General features: G+C 41.2%; 1 protein-coding gene across 1 annotated transcript in view; it reads left to right on the forward strand.

Annotated features, from left to right (window-relative positions):
- man1a1 (mannosidase, alpha, class 1A, member 1) overlaps window positions 1–16653 on the forward strand; it is a 517794-nt gene that overhangs the window by 482095 nt on the left and 19046 nt on the right. The window contains exons 8-10 of the mRNA XM_041187990.1: window positions 3506–3621; window positions 6397–6616; window positions 7932–8104. Of these exons, the coding sequence (XP_041043924.1) occupies window positions 3506–3621; window positions 6397–6616; window positions 7932–8104 (509 nt within the window). The remainder of the gene's footprint in view (window positions 1–3505; window positions 3622–6396; window positions 6617–7931; window positions 8105–16653) is intronic.

Below are 16653 nucleotides of genomic sequence, written 5' to 3' on the forward strand. Positions count from 1 at the left end.
CTGGTACTGGCAGCTCTGAAGGTTGTGTGGCCTGCCTTATGCCAGGGTTAAGGACATTTCCACATGGCTAGAGAAGAACTTGAAATTGAAGTAGGTCGAGTCGTCGTGGTCCAAGTAGAAATCAACAATACAGATCTAACTAGAAATGGGATTCTGCGGAACTAAAGTCGAAATTAAGATGTAGCTCCTCATAGGTAATAATCTCTGGATTGTTACCTTAGCTACATGCAAATTGACATAGGGACAAATAGATTAGACTTTTAAATGTGATGCTGCAAGAGTGATATGGGAGCTGGGGTTTCAATTCATGGGACACTGGTACCATTACTGGGAAAAGAGCTGTTCCTTTGGGCCTGGGCTGCACTTAAATCAGCTGGATCAAGTCAAATGCCCTTGTGAATCAAATAACTAGTTCAGTAGATAAGGCTTTAAACTAATGAAAAGGTTATGAAGGACTCAGGGAAGGGTAAATTCAAAAGCAGAAAGAGATTTGTCAAGGCTACAGAGCAGAGTAGCAATTTGGGTAAAAATAAGTAGAATGGATGAGGACAGGACATATGGTTTACAAAGACAAAAGGCATTAGCGACTAAGGTGGCATCAGGAAAAAAAAAGAAAAAAGTTAAAGCTAAAGCCAGTATAGTTGAATGTGCAAAGTGTTCGCAATAAAATAGATGAATAGAAAAGGAGTGGAAGGTTGGTTGTGACGTAGCGGGACTGCTGGGGAGCAGGGTTCTGCAGTAGAGAGAAAGGATCTTAGCTCTGAAAACCAGGAGGTAGAATCAGTTTGAGTGGAGCTAAAAAAACTAGGGGGAAGAAAACACTGGTGATAATAGTTCATAGGCCACTTAACAGTAGTTGTAGCATTGAGCAGAATATAAATCAAGAAATTAGAGGAGTAACAAGGATAATACAGTAATCATGGAGAACTTTTATTTCAGCTTGCCAAATTTGTAGTAATTGTGTGGAGGTCAAGTTCATGAAACACATTCAAGATGATTTTATGGGTCATTATATTGGGGAACCAGCTCAGGAACAGGCTGTCTTAGATCTTGTATTGTGCAATGAGACTGAGTTAATTAATGATCTCAGAGTAAAGGTGCCTCTGGGGAGGAGTGATCGTAGTATATTAGAATTTGACGTCAAGTTTGAAAGTGATTTAGTTAAGTGTGAAACTAGGATCTTAAATTTGAACAAAGTAAACCATGTAGTTTAACAGGTAAACTGGTTCCGATAGATTGGGAGATTAGATTAAAAGAAATGATGGTAGATAAGCAATGACAAACATTTCAAGCAATGATTCATAATTTGCAATGAATATACATTCCTCAAAATCAAAAACAGCCATAGGAAAGTGGCCCATTATGACTAACAAAAAAGTTAAAATATAGTGTTTGATGAAAGAAAGATACTTAAAATGTTGCTTAAAAAAAAGAGTAGTAAACCTGAGGATTGGGAAAATTTTAAAATTCAGCAAAGGAGGACCAAGGAGTTGTTAATGAAAGAGAAACTAGAATGTGAGTTATAGTAAATTAGCAAGAGCAAAAATTGTAAAAACTTGTAGAGATATGTAAAAAGGAAGAGATTTGCAAAATACATAGGATTTTTTACAGGCAAGCAAATAAAGTAATGGCAGAGACTTTATTGTTGTGTCCAATTCTGGGTGCCACACTTTAGGTTAGATGTGAAGGCATTGCAAAGTGTGCAGAAACAATTTCTAAGAATGTTCCTGGGGATGAGGAAGCTGGGGTGGGGATGTCTTCTATTAGAAAAGGTTGAGAGGAGATTTGCTTAAAATCATGATGGGTCTGGACAGAGTAGATAGAGGGAAACTTCATTTTGGTGGAAGAGTCAAGAACCAGAGGGCATTCGTTTAAGGTGATGGGTAGAAGAAGCAGAGGCGACATGAAGAAAATCTATTTTATTCACTGAGTGTTTAGGATCTGGAATGCACCAAGTGTGGTAACGGCAGATTGAATTGTGGCTTTCAAAAGGATGTGGGATAATCTAAAGGGAAAAAATAGTAGGACAATGGGGAAAAGGCAGAGGAGTGAAGCTAGCTGAGTAGCTCTTGCAGAAAGCGTGCAAGTACACAGCAAGCTGAATGGCGGCTTCCTGCGCTGTAACCGTTCTGTGATTTTACGACTAAGTAAACACTTTGTATCTGTTAAGGACAGCAAACACATTCTAGAAGTAATGAGGTACTTAGTCCAGTTAATTTCCCCTGTACTATTTCTCTAAGAGCCTAGAAATGCCCTGGACCTAATAGCTCACACCTGATGGTTTTAAAAGAGATAGGTACAGAGATAATGGATCCATTGGTTTTAATTTTCCAGAATTTCCTAAACTTCAGAATAGCTTCAAGTAGGATAATGGTCAAACATAGCTCTGCTATTCAAGAAAAGCATAAAGAAAATAGGGAACTACAGATCAGTTAGACGAATATCAGTCGTAAGGAAAATGCTAGAATCTATTATTAGGAACTTAATAACTGGGCACTTGGAAAATCACAATATGATTGGGCAGAGACAAGGATTTATGAAAGGGAAATGGTGTTTGACAAATGTGGTATCATGCCCATATGTATTCTAAGAGTACTGCCAGTTTTGCAGTGATGCGAAACATTTTTAGCTGAGCGTTGATGTGAAAGTAGCTGTATAACTCTACTAAAGTTTAGCTCGGCTTGATGCTATGTGGAGTATAAGGTCAGTGCTGTATGAATACCTGTTATAAAAAGCAGAGATTAAGCAGCCCAAGTCACTTTCAAAAATTATCATGGAGCCTTTTATAATATTTGGCAGAAGCAGGCCCTGCTGACTGCACTTTGAAACATTAAATTAACCATACTGATATGCTCCGCACATCTCTTTCCTGGCAGGCAGGGTGAGATTGAAGCCTACATATAACTCAAATGTTTTCCAGCTGCGCTTCTACTCTACACAGCTACAGACTTTAGCTAGAAAGTGCACAAAAGTAATGTTTAAAAACATGTATATGCAGTAACATTGCATGAAAAAAATGTAACTTCTGTAATTGTTCACATAATCTGCCATTAGTTGGATATTAGAAGTTGTGTGGACTGTTTAGCTGCGGCAGGAGAGTAACACATAACTGCAGCTGCATTTTGAATATCAATTTTAACATGGTGGGTTAGTTTTTGTTTTAAAATTATTAATTTGTTTAATACTGTAATCAAAACAGTCCCATCTTTATTGATAGATTAGCTTCTTTAAACCTAATCAAATAATATTCTTAATTGTTGAGGAAAATGGGTTTTTACTATTATGTAGGAATGTTTTATTAAATATTAGAGAATCCTGCTTTATGTAAAAAGGTTTAAGATCTGTGCTTGTATTTATATCTCATTCTGGTATAGTATATAACATTAGTTCCTATATGAACTGTCAGTAATGTGCTATATGCAAGTGAATGATTTTATAACCTCATTGTTTGCTTCATGTTGAGATATCTCCTGGAACTTGCTGGTTTATGTACCTGCTCTTTCAGATCACGTATCTGTTGGAGGGCTTGGAGACAGCTTTTATGAATATTTGCTCAAGGCATGGCTGATGTCAGACAAGACTGATGAAGAAGCCCGGAAAATGTATTATGATGCAGTTCAGGTAAACGGGGCATTTTAATCTTTTATTTAGTTTCTTGGTAATAACTAGTACACATATGGTTTAATTAAAATAAAATGCAGAAAATGTGAACCTTTTAGTGCTTATATTTAACCAGAAATAAATTATAAATAATTAGATAATGCTTTTGTAAGTTTGATAAATAGTTACATTGAACTGCTGTTTGTAAGAAAAAAGCTGGTGTATATATTTTCTTTGTTTGTTTGTTACAGAATAATACAGTAATCTGTCTTAATATGAATTTATCATGAACGATATTGTGCGGAACACTAATATTGCAAAAGATAGTCACTCAACAAAATATCAAAAGTTAGCCATATAACAGAATGAATAATAATTTAAACAATGAAGGATTTATGTATCATAAATTATGATAAATTGCTATTTTAGTTTACAGTATTATCTGTACTTATTGCTAGAAAATTCTATATGAACCCTTTTTTAAAAAATGAAATGATTGTGATCTTCTCATCAATGAAGAATAAACCTAATGTGATTTGGTTAAGATTTAAATCTAAGCTTTTAGGATAAACAAGAGTCTTTTTTTCAGCAATACTCAAGTCCTGTAATACCAAAAGACGATTTGTATACCTGAGAGAGGGGTATGACAAAGACCAAATTCGGGATATCAACAACATAGTTTGACTTCAGCCTTCTCTTCACGTACAGTATAAATTGTTGTTTCCCCTCTTATATTGGTATTCTTGCAAGTTTCCAGATGAGTGCAAGACAAAAAGCTTTTGTCATGTCTTTCTTTTCAGCAATACTCAAGTTCTGTATTACCAAATGACTGAGTTTATAAATGTTTCTATTCCCAATCATTTCATGAACTGGTTCTAGAGAATACTATATGGACCTCTGTGTGACAAGCATAGCTAAACAAACAGACCCACTGCATGATAATTTGATGAAATATGGTGTCAGCTTCCATCACCAAACCCCGCTCTCTCAGCTCCTATTAACAGGTTATGGCAACTTAATTATTTCATTAAAAAAATGTTTCAGAATTGTAGAAAACAGTCAGGCTATGTGATTGTCACATTTCATCTCTGCCAAAGTTCCCTGTAATTCCAAGTTCGAGTTTCTCACTCTGGACCCTGGAGTATTATTCCGTTGAGTGTCAAAGTATTAAAACCTGACCACCCTTAATCGACAGCATAAAACCCATCACGTTTCTACTCTTTAGTTCCAAAGGAACAACATATTGGACTTGAAATGTTAACTCTGTTTCTCTCTCCACAGATGCTGCCAGACCTGCTGAGTTTACCAACACATTGTTTTATTTTAGATGTCCAGTATCTTTTATACTAAAACATATGTCCTTGGATCTTCCAGGCACTTCATAAAACTAAGTTTTGTAATGCTTAGAGAGTGTGGATGCTCTTGCACATATTCTAAACATTGACAGTTTACCATTCAAATGCAGGGCTCTCGCATGAACACGAGAGTTTGATTCAGGTCCAGTTTAAACAAATGCCATGTTGCTAGAAGCAATTCCTTAACCACCACTCACCAACCTATAGCAACAATATAAACATAGCCTGACTGCTTTCTACAATTCTGAAACATTTTTTGAATGAAATAATTAAGTTACCACAACCTGTCAATGGGAGCTGAGAGTGGCAGCCATTGTAGTTGAAGAGCTCACAACCCCAGAATCTCAGCCCCCAGTTTGGGAAGCCCTGTATAAAATCAATGTTGCCAACCATGCATTTGTTTGTTTTGTTAAATTGAAAGTCCAGTCTATTTAGTTGTATTCTATAGTCAGCTTTAGCTCAGTGGTAGTGCACTCATCTCTGGTTTTAAGCCCCATTCCAAAGATTTGAATAAACAATCCAAGATGACACCTTGTATATAGTACTGAGAGAAATCTAGGCTGTGGGAGTTATGATGTTGGATGTGGCATTAAATTGGGGCATCTGTTTTCAAAGCTAAGCACAAGATCACATTCAAAGAATAGTAGTTTGCCCAATGACCTGGCCAAAACTTATCCCTCAACCAAGAATACTAAAACAGATTATCTGACCATTAACATCGTTGCTTTTTGTGTGACTCTTGTATTACAACAGTCACTATTCAAAAAATATTCCATTAGCTGTAAGGCACTTTGGCATATTCTGAAGTGCTATATAAGTGCATGTACTTCATTGAAACAAAATTGAATATCTACTTGCTTATTCAGAGGCATACAGCATTTGTGTTAATTTAGGAATTCAGGTAAATTTGGAGCATTGTTTTTTTTTGTACTGAGTTTAAATGTAACTGCTGGAAGGGATTTTGTGACTTTTAATGTTTTCTTTTCAAAAAAGATATTTAGGTTAATTAGAGTTGGATTTCTTATTTTAAAATTGAACCTTGAAGAGCTGACAGCAAATAAATGGTTGAAAATAGCCCAATGACAAAAATGTAATTGCAATAGTGTCAAACTGCCCTGGAAACCACACAGGAAATAAAGGAGGCTTTATTTGAAAGGTTCTTATCTGAATCTAGCTCCTGTTTGAGTTTTTTGCGGAATGATTTTGGAGGAGCATTAACTGTTTGTGTTTGGTGATCACAACATCTGGTGTTTTAATAACAACAAAGAGTAAATCAAAATAGCCAAAAGTATTGATAACTAAAAAACTGTCCAATGGAAGTAAGTCCTACAGTGGAAGAGCCCTGCAAATATTACAGCTTGCTTGTGACCAGAGTGATTTTTATATTGCAGCAAAATATTTGACCTAGAAAACTTTGAGCAGCATTTCATTCTTCACTTAGGCAATTGAGACTCATTTGATTAGAAAATCCAATGGCGGCCTTAAATATATTGCTGAATGGAAAGGTGGTTTACTTGAGCACAAGATGGGACATCTGACATGTTTCGCTGGAGGAATGTTTGCACTAGGGGCAGATGGTGCACCTGAGGAAAGAAGCGGTCATCACATGGAACTGGCTGCTGAGATTGCACGTACTTGCCATGAGTCTTATGACCGTTCAGGTATGGCTTATTTGTTAATGACTTCATTCTCTCCCATCCCCATGATGTTGATTCGTTGTTGAGTAGTTTCACAGGTGTTTGGTTGTCCATTGTCAACTTTAATCGTCCATTATTCACTTAAGATCCTTTACATTGAATATTTGCAGCTGATTCAACTGCAGGAAGCATTACAGTTGCAACTGACCCAGCTGTTAGTTATTATCTACACAGGCACACTTCCAGTAAGGATCATCAAGATACGTAAAATATAGAACATAGAAACAACCCAATCAGCCTAATCCATTTGTATTTTTGTTTATGTTTCATACTAATAAAGAGCAGGAATCCTGGTTAATTATTCTACTTCTGCCTATTTCTTAAATAACTCTCTAGTCATAGATATTCTCCAGCAAGTGGTAGGAGGATGTTGAACCCAGCATGTTATGCCCTTTTGCTGTGCTTTGGGTAAAAAACTTCAGACATGTAAAAAGATTAATCTTGGTGCCGAACAAGAGCTTAGATTCACAGATACGTCACATTAGGAGATAATTTGATCTTGAATTCATAGGAAAGCTTGCCTCTAGAAAATGTCACTGAAATGATATGAACAGGAAATTAATGTCAAGGAAATTATACGGTTCCATGAACTTGTCTAAGTTAGAGATGTAAATAAGAGTGTGGAACCCTTCTTTACATGCAATATGGAATGCCATAAAACAATCTGCTTTGCAGTTAAATGTAATTATCATTAATCAATGGGTCTAATTTATTACTGATGTTTTACTGTGATTTCAGAGAGACATTATCACTATCTCTCCATGACCATGGCCATCCCTTGACTGTCAGTCTGTTATCTGCTTGTCTAACATTCAGTCCTGGATGAACTGCAATTTCTTCCAGTCAAACTTTAAGACAGACGCCATTAACTTTGGCACCCTACCACATACTCCTCCTATCTCATCATCAATTTGAAAAATGCAAATGAAAATTAAGACCACAAAAAAAATCTCAAAGTTTCAACAGGTTATTTCATTCATTTTGTTTTATTCATTCACTTCCCCCACTTGTTTTGAATAAAATTTCAGTACATAAACGTTCTAATAGCTTTGTAATGTAACAACTCTTTTCTGTTGACAGAAATTTGTGCTTTCTTACATTTACTACATGAAAAATAGCTTGCGTATACCTGAATCAACCAGCTTTTGATGGAGGACAATTTCAAAAGTTACTTCAAATTTTTTGAGTAAAAAAGTTCTGGAGCAAACTAATTTTGTCTCAGTTGAAATATACATATTATTTGTTGATTAAATTCTTTTTATCTGCACTTCATTTCCAGCAACAAAATTAGGTCCTGAGGCCTTTAGGTTTGATGGAGGTGTTGAAGCTATTGCAACGAGACAGAATGAGAAATATTACATTCTGCGTCCTGAAGTCATTGAGACGCACATGTACATGTGGAGGCTAACCCATGACCCCAAGTACAGGCAGTGGGGTTGGGAAGCTGTTCAGGTATGTGTATTTCTCCCTAACTTCAGTAGGATAGTATGTATTTAACAGGAATGCCTCATATATTTGTGAAAGTTATATTTTCACTATTCTGATTAGTAACAACTGTTAAGACACGGGTTTATTTTTCATGGTTTTTTTTGGCTCTCAGACCTGGCCATTGTATCAGGAGGGAAAAGTCAATGAAAGCTGAACTGGATCATTCCACAGATAGGTGCACAGATTGCAGTGTGGTTAAACCACAATCTATTGATTGCATTGCATCAACTTTGTGTTGCCTTCTCATTTGGTGTGTACAGCCAGTGCTAACCATGCAGTTCAGTGCCTGGACACATCAGCATGAGTGGTAGCCTGTGCTGCTCAAAACTACCCTGCACCTCTTAAAAGGGAGGTGCATTGTAGCTGAGAGAATCCAACCCAAAAAGTGAGCAATGGTACAGCAGAGAGAAAGTGCTACAATGTTTTTGAATGCTGCACTGGAGGTCTTGGTTAAGGAGGTAGAAAGATGGCCTTTATCTACAGAGGGCTAGGAGGCCCACCAGACAGTCAAAAGACAGTGGGAACAGATAATACTGGAGGTTAATGCTTGTGGGCAAGCCCTGAGGACCTGAATGCACTGCCACAGGAAGTTCAATCACCTCACCAGAATCAGAATTTTAATGGCACAGGAGGCCACCACTGTCTACACCAACTCTCCAAATGGGCATTATGACCTAGTACCATTGCCCTGCCTTTTCCCTGTACCTTTGCACATCATTTGAATAGAAACAATCATCTAATGCCCTCTTAAATGCCTTGATTGAACCTGCCACCACCACACTTCCAGGCAGTGTGTTCCAGACCTGAACCACTCATTGAAAAAGTTTGCACGCCACATTTGCTTCTTTTGCAATTCACTTTAAATCTGTGCCCTCTTATTTTTGATCCCTATCTACTGTCCAGGCCCCTCATGATTTTGAGCATCTCTATCAAATCTCCTCAGCCTTCTCTCCAAACTATCTTCATAGCTGAAATTTCTCATCCCTGGAACCATTCCTGTAAACCTCTTCTGCACTCTCTACAATGTGCTCACATCCTTCCTATAGTGTGACTCCAAGAATTGTACACAATACTCCAACTGAGGTCTAACAAGTATCTAGTATAAATTCAGCATAACCTCCTTGCTCTTGTACAACATGCCCTATTAATAAAGCCCAGGATACTATATGCTTTAACTGCTCTCCCCACCTGTCCTGCCACCTTCAATGGTCTATGCACATATACACCCAGGTCTTTCTGCTCCTGCACCCCCTTCAAAATTTCACCCCTTATTTTGTCTGTCTATGTTCTTCCCACCAAAATGCATCACCTCACACTTGTCCACGTTGAACTTCAACTGCCACCTATCTGCCCACTCCACCAATGTGGAGTGTCCTTTAAGTACTACACTGTCCTCCTCAGTTTATAACACTCCCAAGCTTCGTATCCTCTGCAGACTTTGAAGTTGTCCCCTGCACACCAAGATCTAGACCATTAATATACATCAGGAAAAACAAAGATCCCAATACCAACCCCTGGAACTTTCCCAGCCTAAAAATATCTATTGACCATTACTCTGCTTCCTATTTTTCAGCCAATTTTATATCCACATTGCTACTGTCCCTTTTTTCCCCATGAACAATAACTTCAGTCTGTTGTGTGGCACTGCATCAAATGCCTTTTGAAAGTCCATGTGCAGCTCATCAACAGCATTACCCTCATCGACCTTTTCAAAAAAAACTCCCAAGTTAGTTAAGCACAATTTCCCCTTCAGAAATCTATGCTAGCCCTTCCTTATCAACTCATATTTTTCCATGTGACTACTAATTATCTCTGGAACCTTGCCCGCCACTGAAGTTAAACTAAAACAGAATTACCTGGAAAAAATCAGCAGGTCTGGCAGCATCGGCGGAGAAGAAAAGAGTTGATGTTTCGAGTCCTCATGACCCTTCAACAGAACTTGAATCAGGTCTGTTGAAGGGTCATGATGACTCGAAACATCAACTCTTTTCTTCTCCGCCCATGCTGCCAGACCTGCTGAGTATTTCCAGGTAATTCTGTTTTTGTTTTGGATTTCCAACGTCCGCAGTTTTTTGTTTTTATCACTGAAGTTAAACTGACTGGTTTGTAATGACTGGGCTTATTATTACAATCTTTTTTGAATAAGGTCATAATGTCTGCAATTCCCCAGTCCTCTGGCACCCCTCCCGAGTCTAGGGAAAGCTTAAAAATTATGGCCAATGCCCCACAATTTCTTCTCACTTCCTTCAATATCCTTGGATACGTTGTTATGACCGATGCAGTTGGTAAAGCAGAGTTATTTAAAAAGGTAAAGCAGAGTTATTTAAAAACCCCAGAGGGAAACTTTAAACTGTCATAATCTACGATTTAAGTGTTATGTTTGAGATGCAACTCTAAGTTCAGGAATCAGACCCCTAGTTCAAGGTTTTACATTAAACTAAACGAAACATTTCATTCGTTTACACGGGTTAATATATATGTACACATGGCTACTTAGTAACTACTATCATAACTTAATTCCCAAACTAATCTCCATTAAGGCAACAGCAACCCATAGACTTAACCAAACACCAGACAAAGCATTTTCACCTTACAATTTCAAAATGAGGTTCTTTGCCAGTTGGAGACTTGCAGCTGCCATTTGATCTTACATTGCCTCTGCTCTGCACACCCGTAAAACCACTGAAGTTATACCTACCACCACTGAATTCAAATTCTCATTGTCCCGCCAGTCTTTGAACTTTACCCCATTCATTGTACCAATTTTATTAGTAATACAAATATATTGCTTGGTAGCTGCTAGAAAGGTGTCAAGTTTTCACCCCACTTCTTGAATGCTCTATTCAAAAAAATAGAAATGCATGCGATCTCTTACATCAAAGCTAGTACATCAAAGCACCCAGACTAGCTGGCTTTAATCCTATTAAGATATACCCACAGACTAAACCTATTTTAAAAAGAAAAATATTTTCCAAAATATTATATACGTTAATAGCTTCATGACATGCATCTCATCCAGTCCCAGTGCCTTGTCAACTTTAAGTACTGACAGTGTATTCAACATTTCCTCTTTATCAAGTTTGAACCTTTCTAGTGACAGAGTTTTCTCATCTGTCACCAAGGCCTGGGTAGCATCTACCTCCTTGGTAAAGACGGATGCAAAGTATTCATTTAATACCTCAACCATGGCCCCTTCGTGTAAATGCCCTTTGGTCCCTAATCAACCCTACTCCTCCTTTTACTATTTATATGCCTATGGGATTCCCCTTTGTTGGCTGCCAATTTTTTTTAATATTCATTCATAGGATGTGGGCTTCACTGACTGGGCCAGCATTTATTGCCCATCCCAAGTTGTCCTTGAGAAGGTGGTGGTGAGCTGCCCTCTTGAACCGCTACAGTTCATGTGGCGTAGGCATACCCACAGTGCTGTTAGGAAGGGAGTTCCAGGATTTTGACCCAGCGACAGTGAAGGAACAGCGATATATTTCCAAGTCAGGATGGTGAGTGACTTGGAGGGGAATTTGCAGGTGGTGTTCCCATCTATCTGCTGCCCTTATCCTTCAAGATGGTAGCGGCCATAGGTTTGGATGGTGCTGTCAAAGGAGCTTTGGCGAATTCCTGAGGTGCATCTTATAGATGATACACACTGCTGCTACTGTGCGTTGTTGGTGGAGGGAGTGAATGTTGGCGGAGGTGGTGCCAGTCAAGTGGGCTGCTTTGTCCTAGACAGTGTCCAGCTTCTTGTGCTGTGAGGGCTGCACTCAACCAGGCAAGTGGGGAGTATTCCATCACACTCCTGACTTGTGCCTTGTAGATGGTGGACAGGCTTTGACAGACATTGATGATTGTCATAAAGACCTATCTGGTCCACTCATGTCCTTTAGGGAAGGCTGGCCCACATGTGACTCCAGATCCATAGCATTGTGGTTGAGTCTTAAATGCCCTCTGAAATGGCCTGGCAAGCCATTCAGTTTATCAAACTGCTACAAAGTCACAAAAATGGAATGAAACTGGATGGACCACCCAGCATCAACGTAGACACCAGAAAAGACAACAGCAAACTCAGCCCCGTCAACCCTGCAAAGTCCTCCTGACTAACATCTGGGGGCTTGTGCCAAAACTGGGAGAGGCTTCTCAGACTAGTCAAGCAACAGCCTGACAGTCATCCTATTAGAATCATACCTTACAAATAATGTCCCAGACGCCACCATCACTAATCCTGGCTATGACCTGCCCCACCAGCTGGACAGACCCAGCAAAGCTAGTGGCACAGTAGTATACAGTCAGGAGGGAGTTGCCCTGGGAGTCCTGAACATCGACACCGGACCCCATGAAGTCTCATGGCATCGGGTCAAACATGGGCAAAGAAACCTCCTGATTACCATGTACTGCCCTCCCTCAGCTGATGAATTAGTGCTCCTCCATGTTGAACACTACTTGGAAGAAGGACTGAGGTGGCAAGGGCACAGAATGTACTCTGGTTGGAGAACTTCAATGTCCACTTCCAAGAGTGGCTCAGTAGCATTGTTACTGACCGAGCTGCCTGAGTTCTCAACCCCCCCCCCCCACCCCCATCCAGGAATTGTCCTGGAACTTCCAGAAATTAAAGTTCAATCTCTTGGATATCACTGCGAGAAGCCACAGAATTTAAAAAAATATGTTCCCCTCTCCCCATTTTCTTGAAGCACTAGTTTCTTAGCTTCAGAAAATATAGACAGATTGGAGGCAGTAGAGTAAGGAAATGAAGAATATAGCTAACCAGAGTTAGCAATTCCAGGCCAGTAACTCTGAATGGGAAATACTGACATTGAAGTGCTCATTTTTAAACTCCTTAGATTATAAAAGAGAACCTTTTTTATGTGTACTTTCTCAATAGCTTTGTTGTTGCTGCACTGCTGATTCAAACTATGGGGGAAAGTACATTGGAAATTTTACTTTTTGAAAAAAAAGACAGGCTGATATAGGTGGAGACAGAAGATGCTGGGAAAACTCTGGTCAGACACCTTGTTAACCCTGTTTCCCTCCGCAGCTGCTGCCTGACCTCTTCAAGCTTTCAAAGGGCATTAGATGATTGTTTCTGTTCAAACAATGTGCAGGGGGACGGGGAAAATTCAGAGCGACAACACGAGGTTATGATTCTCATTTGGAGAGTTGGTGCCATTAAAATTCTGGGATTGTCTTAAAGGATATAGCTGATAGACTGGGTCTGTGGCAGGTGGTGAGGGAACCAACAAGAGTGAAAAACATACTTGACCTCAACCTCACCAACCTGCCTGCCACAGATGCATCTGTCCATGATAGTATTGGTAGGAGTGACCACCGCACAGTTGTGGAGACAAAGTGCCATCTTCACGTTGAGGATACCCTCCAAAACGCCATATGAACACACTCGACCTCTCCCTCCAGCAGCACCGCCGCACCCTTTTTCAAAGCTGCGCGCGCCCCAGTTTCATTTTATTCTTCGTCTCATCCGAAGCCTCAACAAGAAACTTTTCCTCTTTCTCTCAAGTGCTAAGGAACGCAAGCTCCAACAACTCATCGACACCAACACCCATCTAGGACCCTCCATCCCTGCCTGTCCCTCCGTCCCCACCCCATCTTCCAATCCCAGCCCCGGCCGTGTATTCACTATACCCCCTGACCTTCCTCTCTCCGACGTTGAACGTTCAGTGCTCAGCAAAGGACTTAGTTTCATACCTTTACGCCCTCATCTCAATGAATTTCGGGCTCGGCACGATGCTGAACTCTTCTTCTGCCGTCTTCGTCACCGTGCTCACTTCTTTGTGCAGGAGTCCTCTCCCCATTCAACGGATCCTTTTACCCACCTCCAATATTCTCCCTCCACCTGGACCCCTCCCTCTGGATTCTTACCTTCTCTTGATCTTTCCATTGAGAACTGTCGGCGTGACATTAGTCGTCTCAATTTCTCTGCTCCTCTCACCCATTCTAATCTGCCTCTCTCTGAACTTATGCACTCAGTTCTCTCAGGTCCAACCCCAATATTGTCATCAAACCCGCTGACAAGGGTGGTGCTGTTGTTGTCTGGCGCACTGACCTCTACCTCGCGGAGGCTGAGCGTCAACTCGCAGACACTTCCTCCTATCTCTCCCTGGACCATGACCCCACCACTGACCATCAAGCCATTGTTTCCAGGACTGTCACTGACCAGATCTGCTCTGGAGATCTTCCTCCCACAGCTTCCAACCTGATAGTCGCCCAACCTCAGACGGCCCGCTTCTACCTCCTACCCAAAATCCGCAAACAGAACTGTCCCAGTAGACCGATTGTGTCAGTCAGCTCCTGCCCCACGGAACTCATTTCTCGTTATCTTGACTCCCTTCTCTCTCCCCTTGTCCAGTCCCTTCCCACCTACATCCGTGATTCCTCTGACACCTTACGTCACATCAACAATTTCCAGTTCCCTGGCCCCAACCACTTTCTCTTCACCATGGACGTCCAATCCCTCTACACCGCCATCCCCCACCAGGATGGTCTGAGGGCCCTTAGCTTCTTCCTCGAACAGAGGCCCGAACAATCCCCATCCACCACTACTCTCCTCACTACTTGTTCTCACATTGAACAATTTCTCCTTTAACTCCCCTCACTTCCTCCAAATAAAAGGTGTGGCTATGGGTACCTCCATGGGCCCCAGCTATGCCTGTCTTTTTATGGAGTATGTGGAACATTCCTTGTTCCAGTCCTACTCCGGCCCACTTCCACAACTCTTTCTCCAGTACATTGATGATTACTTTGGTGCTGGTTCATGCTGTCGTCGGGACTTGGAAAAATTTATTAATTTTGCTTTGAATCTCTCCATCATTTTCACATGGTCTATCTCTGACACTTCCCTTCCCTTCCTTGACCTCTTTGTCTCAATCTCCGGTGATAGACTGTCCACCAATATCTATTACAAGCCTACTGACTCCCACAGCTACCTCGACTACAGCCCCTCACACCCCGCTTCCTGTAAGAACTCCATCCCATTCTCTCAGTTCCTTCGCCTCTGTCGCATCTGTTCTGATGATACAACCTTCAAAAACAGTTCCTCTGAGACATGTCCTCCCTCTTCCTTAACCGAGGTTTTCCACCCACGGTCGTTGACAGGGCCCTGAACCGTGTCCGGCCCATCTCCCGCACATCCGCCCTCACGCCTTCTCCTCCCTCCCAGAAACATGATAGGGTCCCCCTTGTCCTCACTTATCACCCCACCAGCCTCCGCATTCAAAGGATCATCCTCTGCCATTTCTGCCAACTCCAGCATGATGCCACCACCAAACACATCTTCCCTTCACCCCCCCCGGCGACATTCCGGAGGGATCGTTCCCTCCGGGACACCCTGGTCCACTCCTCCATCACCCCCTACTCCTCGACCCCCACCTGTGGCACCTCCCCATGCCCACGCAAAAGGTGCAACACCTGCCCCTTCACTTCCTCTCTCCTCACCGTCCAAGGGCCCAAACACTCCTTTCAAGTGAAGCAGCATTTCACTTGCATTTCCCCCAACTTAGTCTACTGCATTTGTTGCTCCCAATGCGGTCTCCTCTACATTGGAGAGACCAAATGTAAACTGGGCGACCGCTTTGCAGAACACCTGCGGTCTGTCCACAAGAATGACCCAAACCTCCCTGTCTCTTGCCATTTTAACACTCCACCCTGCTCTCTTGCCCACATGTCTGTCCTTGGCTTGCTGCTTTGTTCCAGTGAAGCCCAACGCAAACTGGAGGAACAGCACCTCATCTTCTGACTAGGCACTTTACAGCCTTCCGGACTGAATAATGAATTCAACAACTTTAGATCTTGACCTCCCTCCTCCATCCCCACCCCCTTTCTGTTTCTTCCCCCTTCCTTTTGTTTTTTCCAATAATTTATATAGATTTTTCTTTTCCCACCTATTTCCATTATTTTTAAATCTTTCATGCCCTGCTAGTCTTTCCACCCCACCCCCACTAGAGCTGTACCTTGAGTGCCCTACCATCCATTCTTAATTAGCACATTCGTTTAGATAATATCACCACCTTCAACACCTCTGTGTTCTTTTGTCTGTGATATCTTTTGATTATCTGCTCCTATCACTGCTTGCTTGTCCCTACAACCACACCACCCCCCCCCACTTCCCCCTTCCCCCACCTTAAACCAGCTTATATTTCACCCCTCTCCTTATATTCGCTCAGTTCTGTGGAAGGGTCATGAGGACTCGAAACGTCAACTCTTTTCTTCTCCGCCGATGCTGCCAGACCTGCTGAGTTTTTCCAGGTAATTCTGTTTTTGTTTTGGATTTCCAGCATCCGCAGTTTTTTGTTTTTATCCCTCCAATGTGTTGTTTAGCACTACCACTATGATAAATGAGAGATTTTGAACAGAACTTGCAACTCAAGACTGGGCATCCATGAGGCGCTGTGGGCCATCAGCAAAAGCAGAATTGTACTCAAACACAACCGGTAACCTCATGGCCTGGCATATCTCCCAATCTACCATTACCATCAAGCCAGGGGATCAACCCTGGTTCAAAGAAG

This window comes from Carcharodon carcharias, chromosome 5, assembly GCF_017639515.1.
Source record: "Carcharodon carcharias isolate sCarCar2 chromosome 5, sCarCar2.pri, whole genome shotgun sequence".
NCBI classification, from domain to species: domain Eukaryota; kingdom Metazoa; phylum Chordata; class Chondrichthyes; order Lamniformes; family Lamnidae; genus Carcharodon; species Carcharodon carcharias.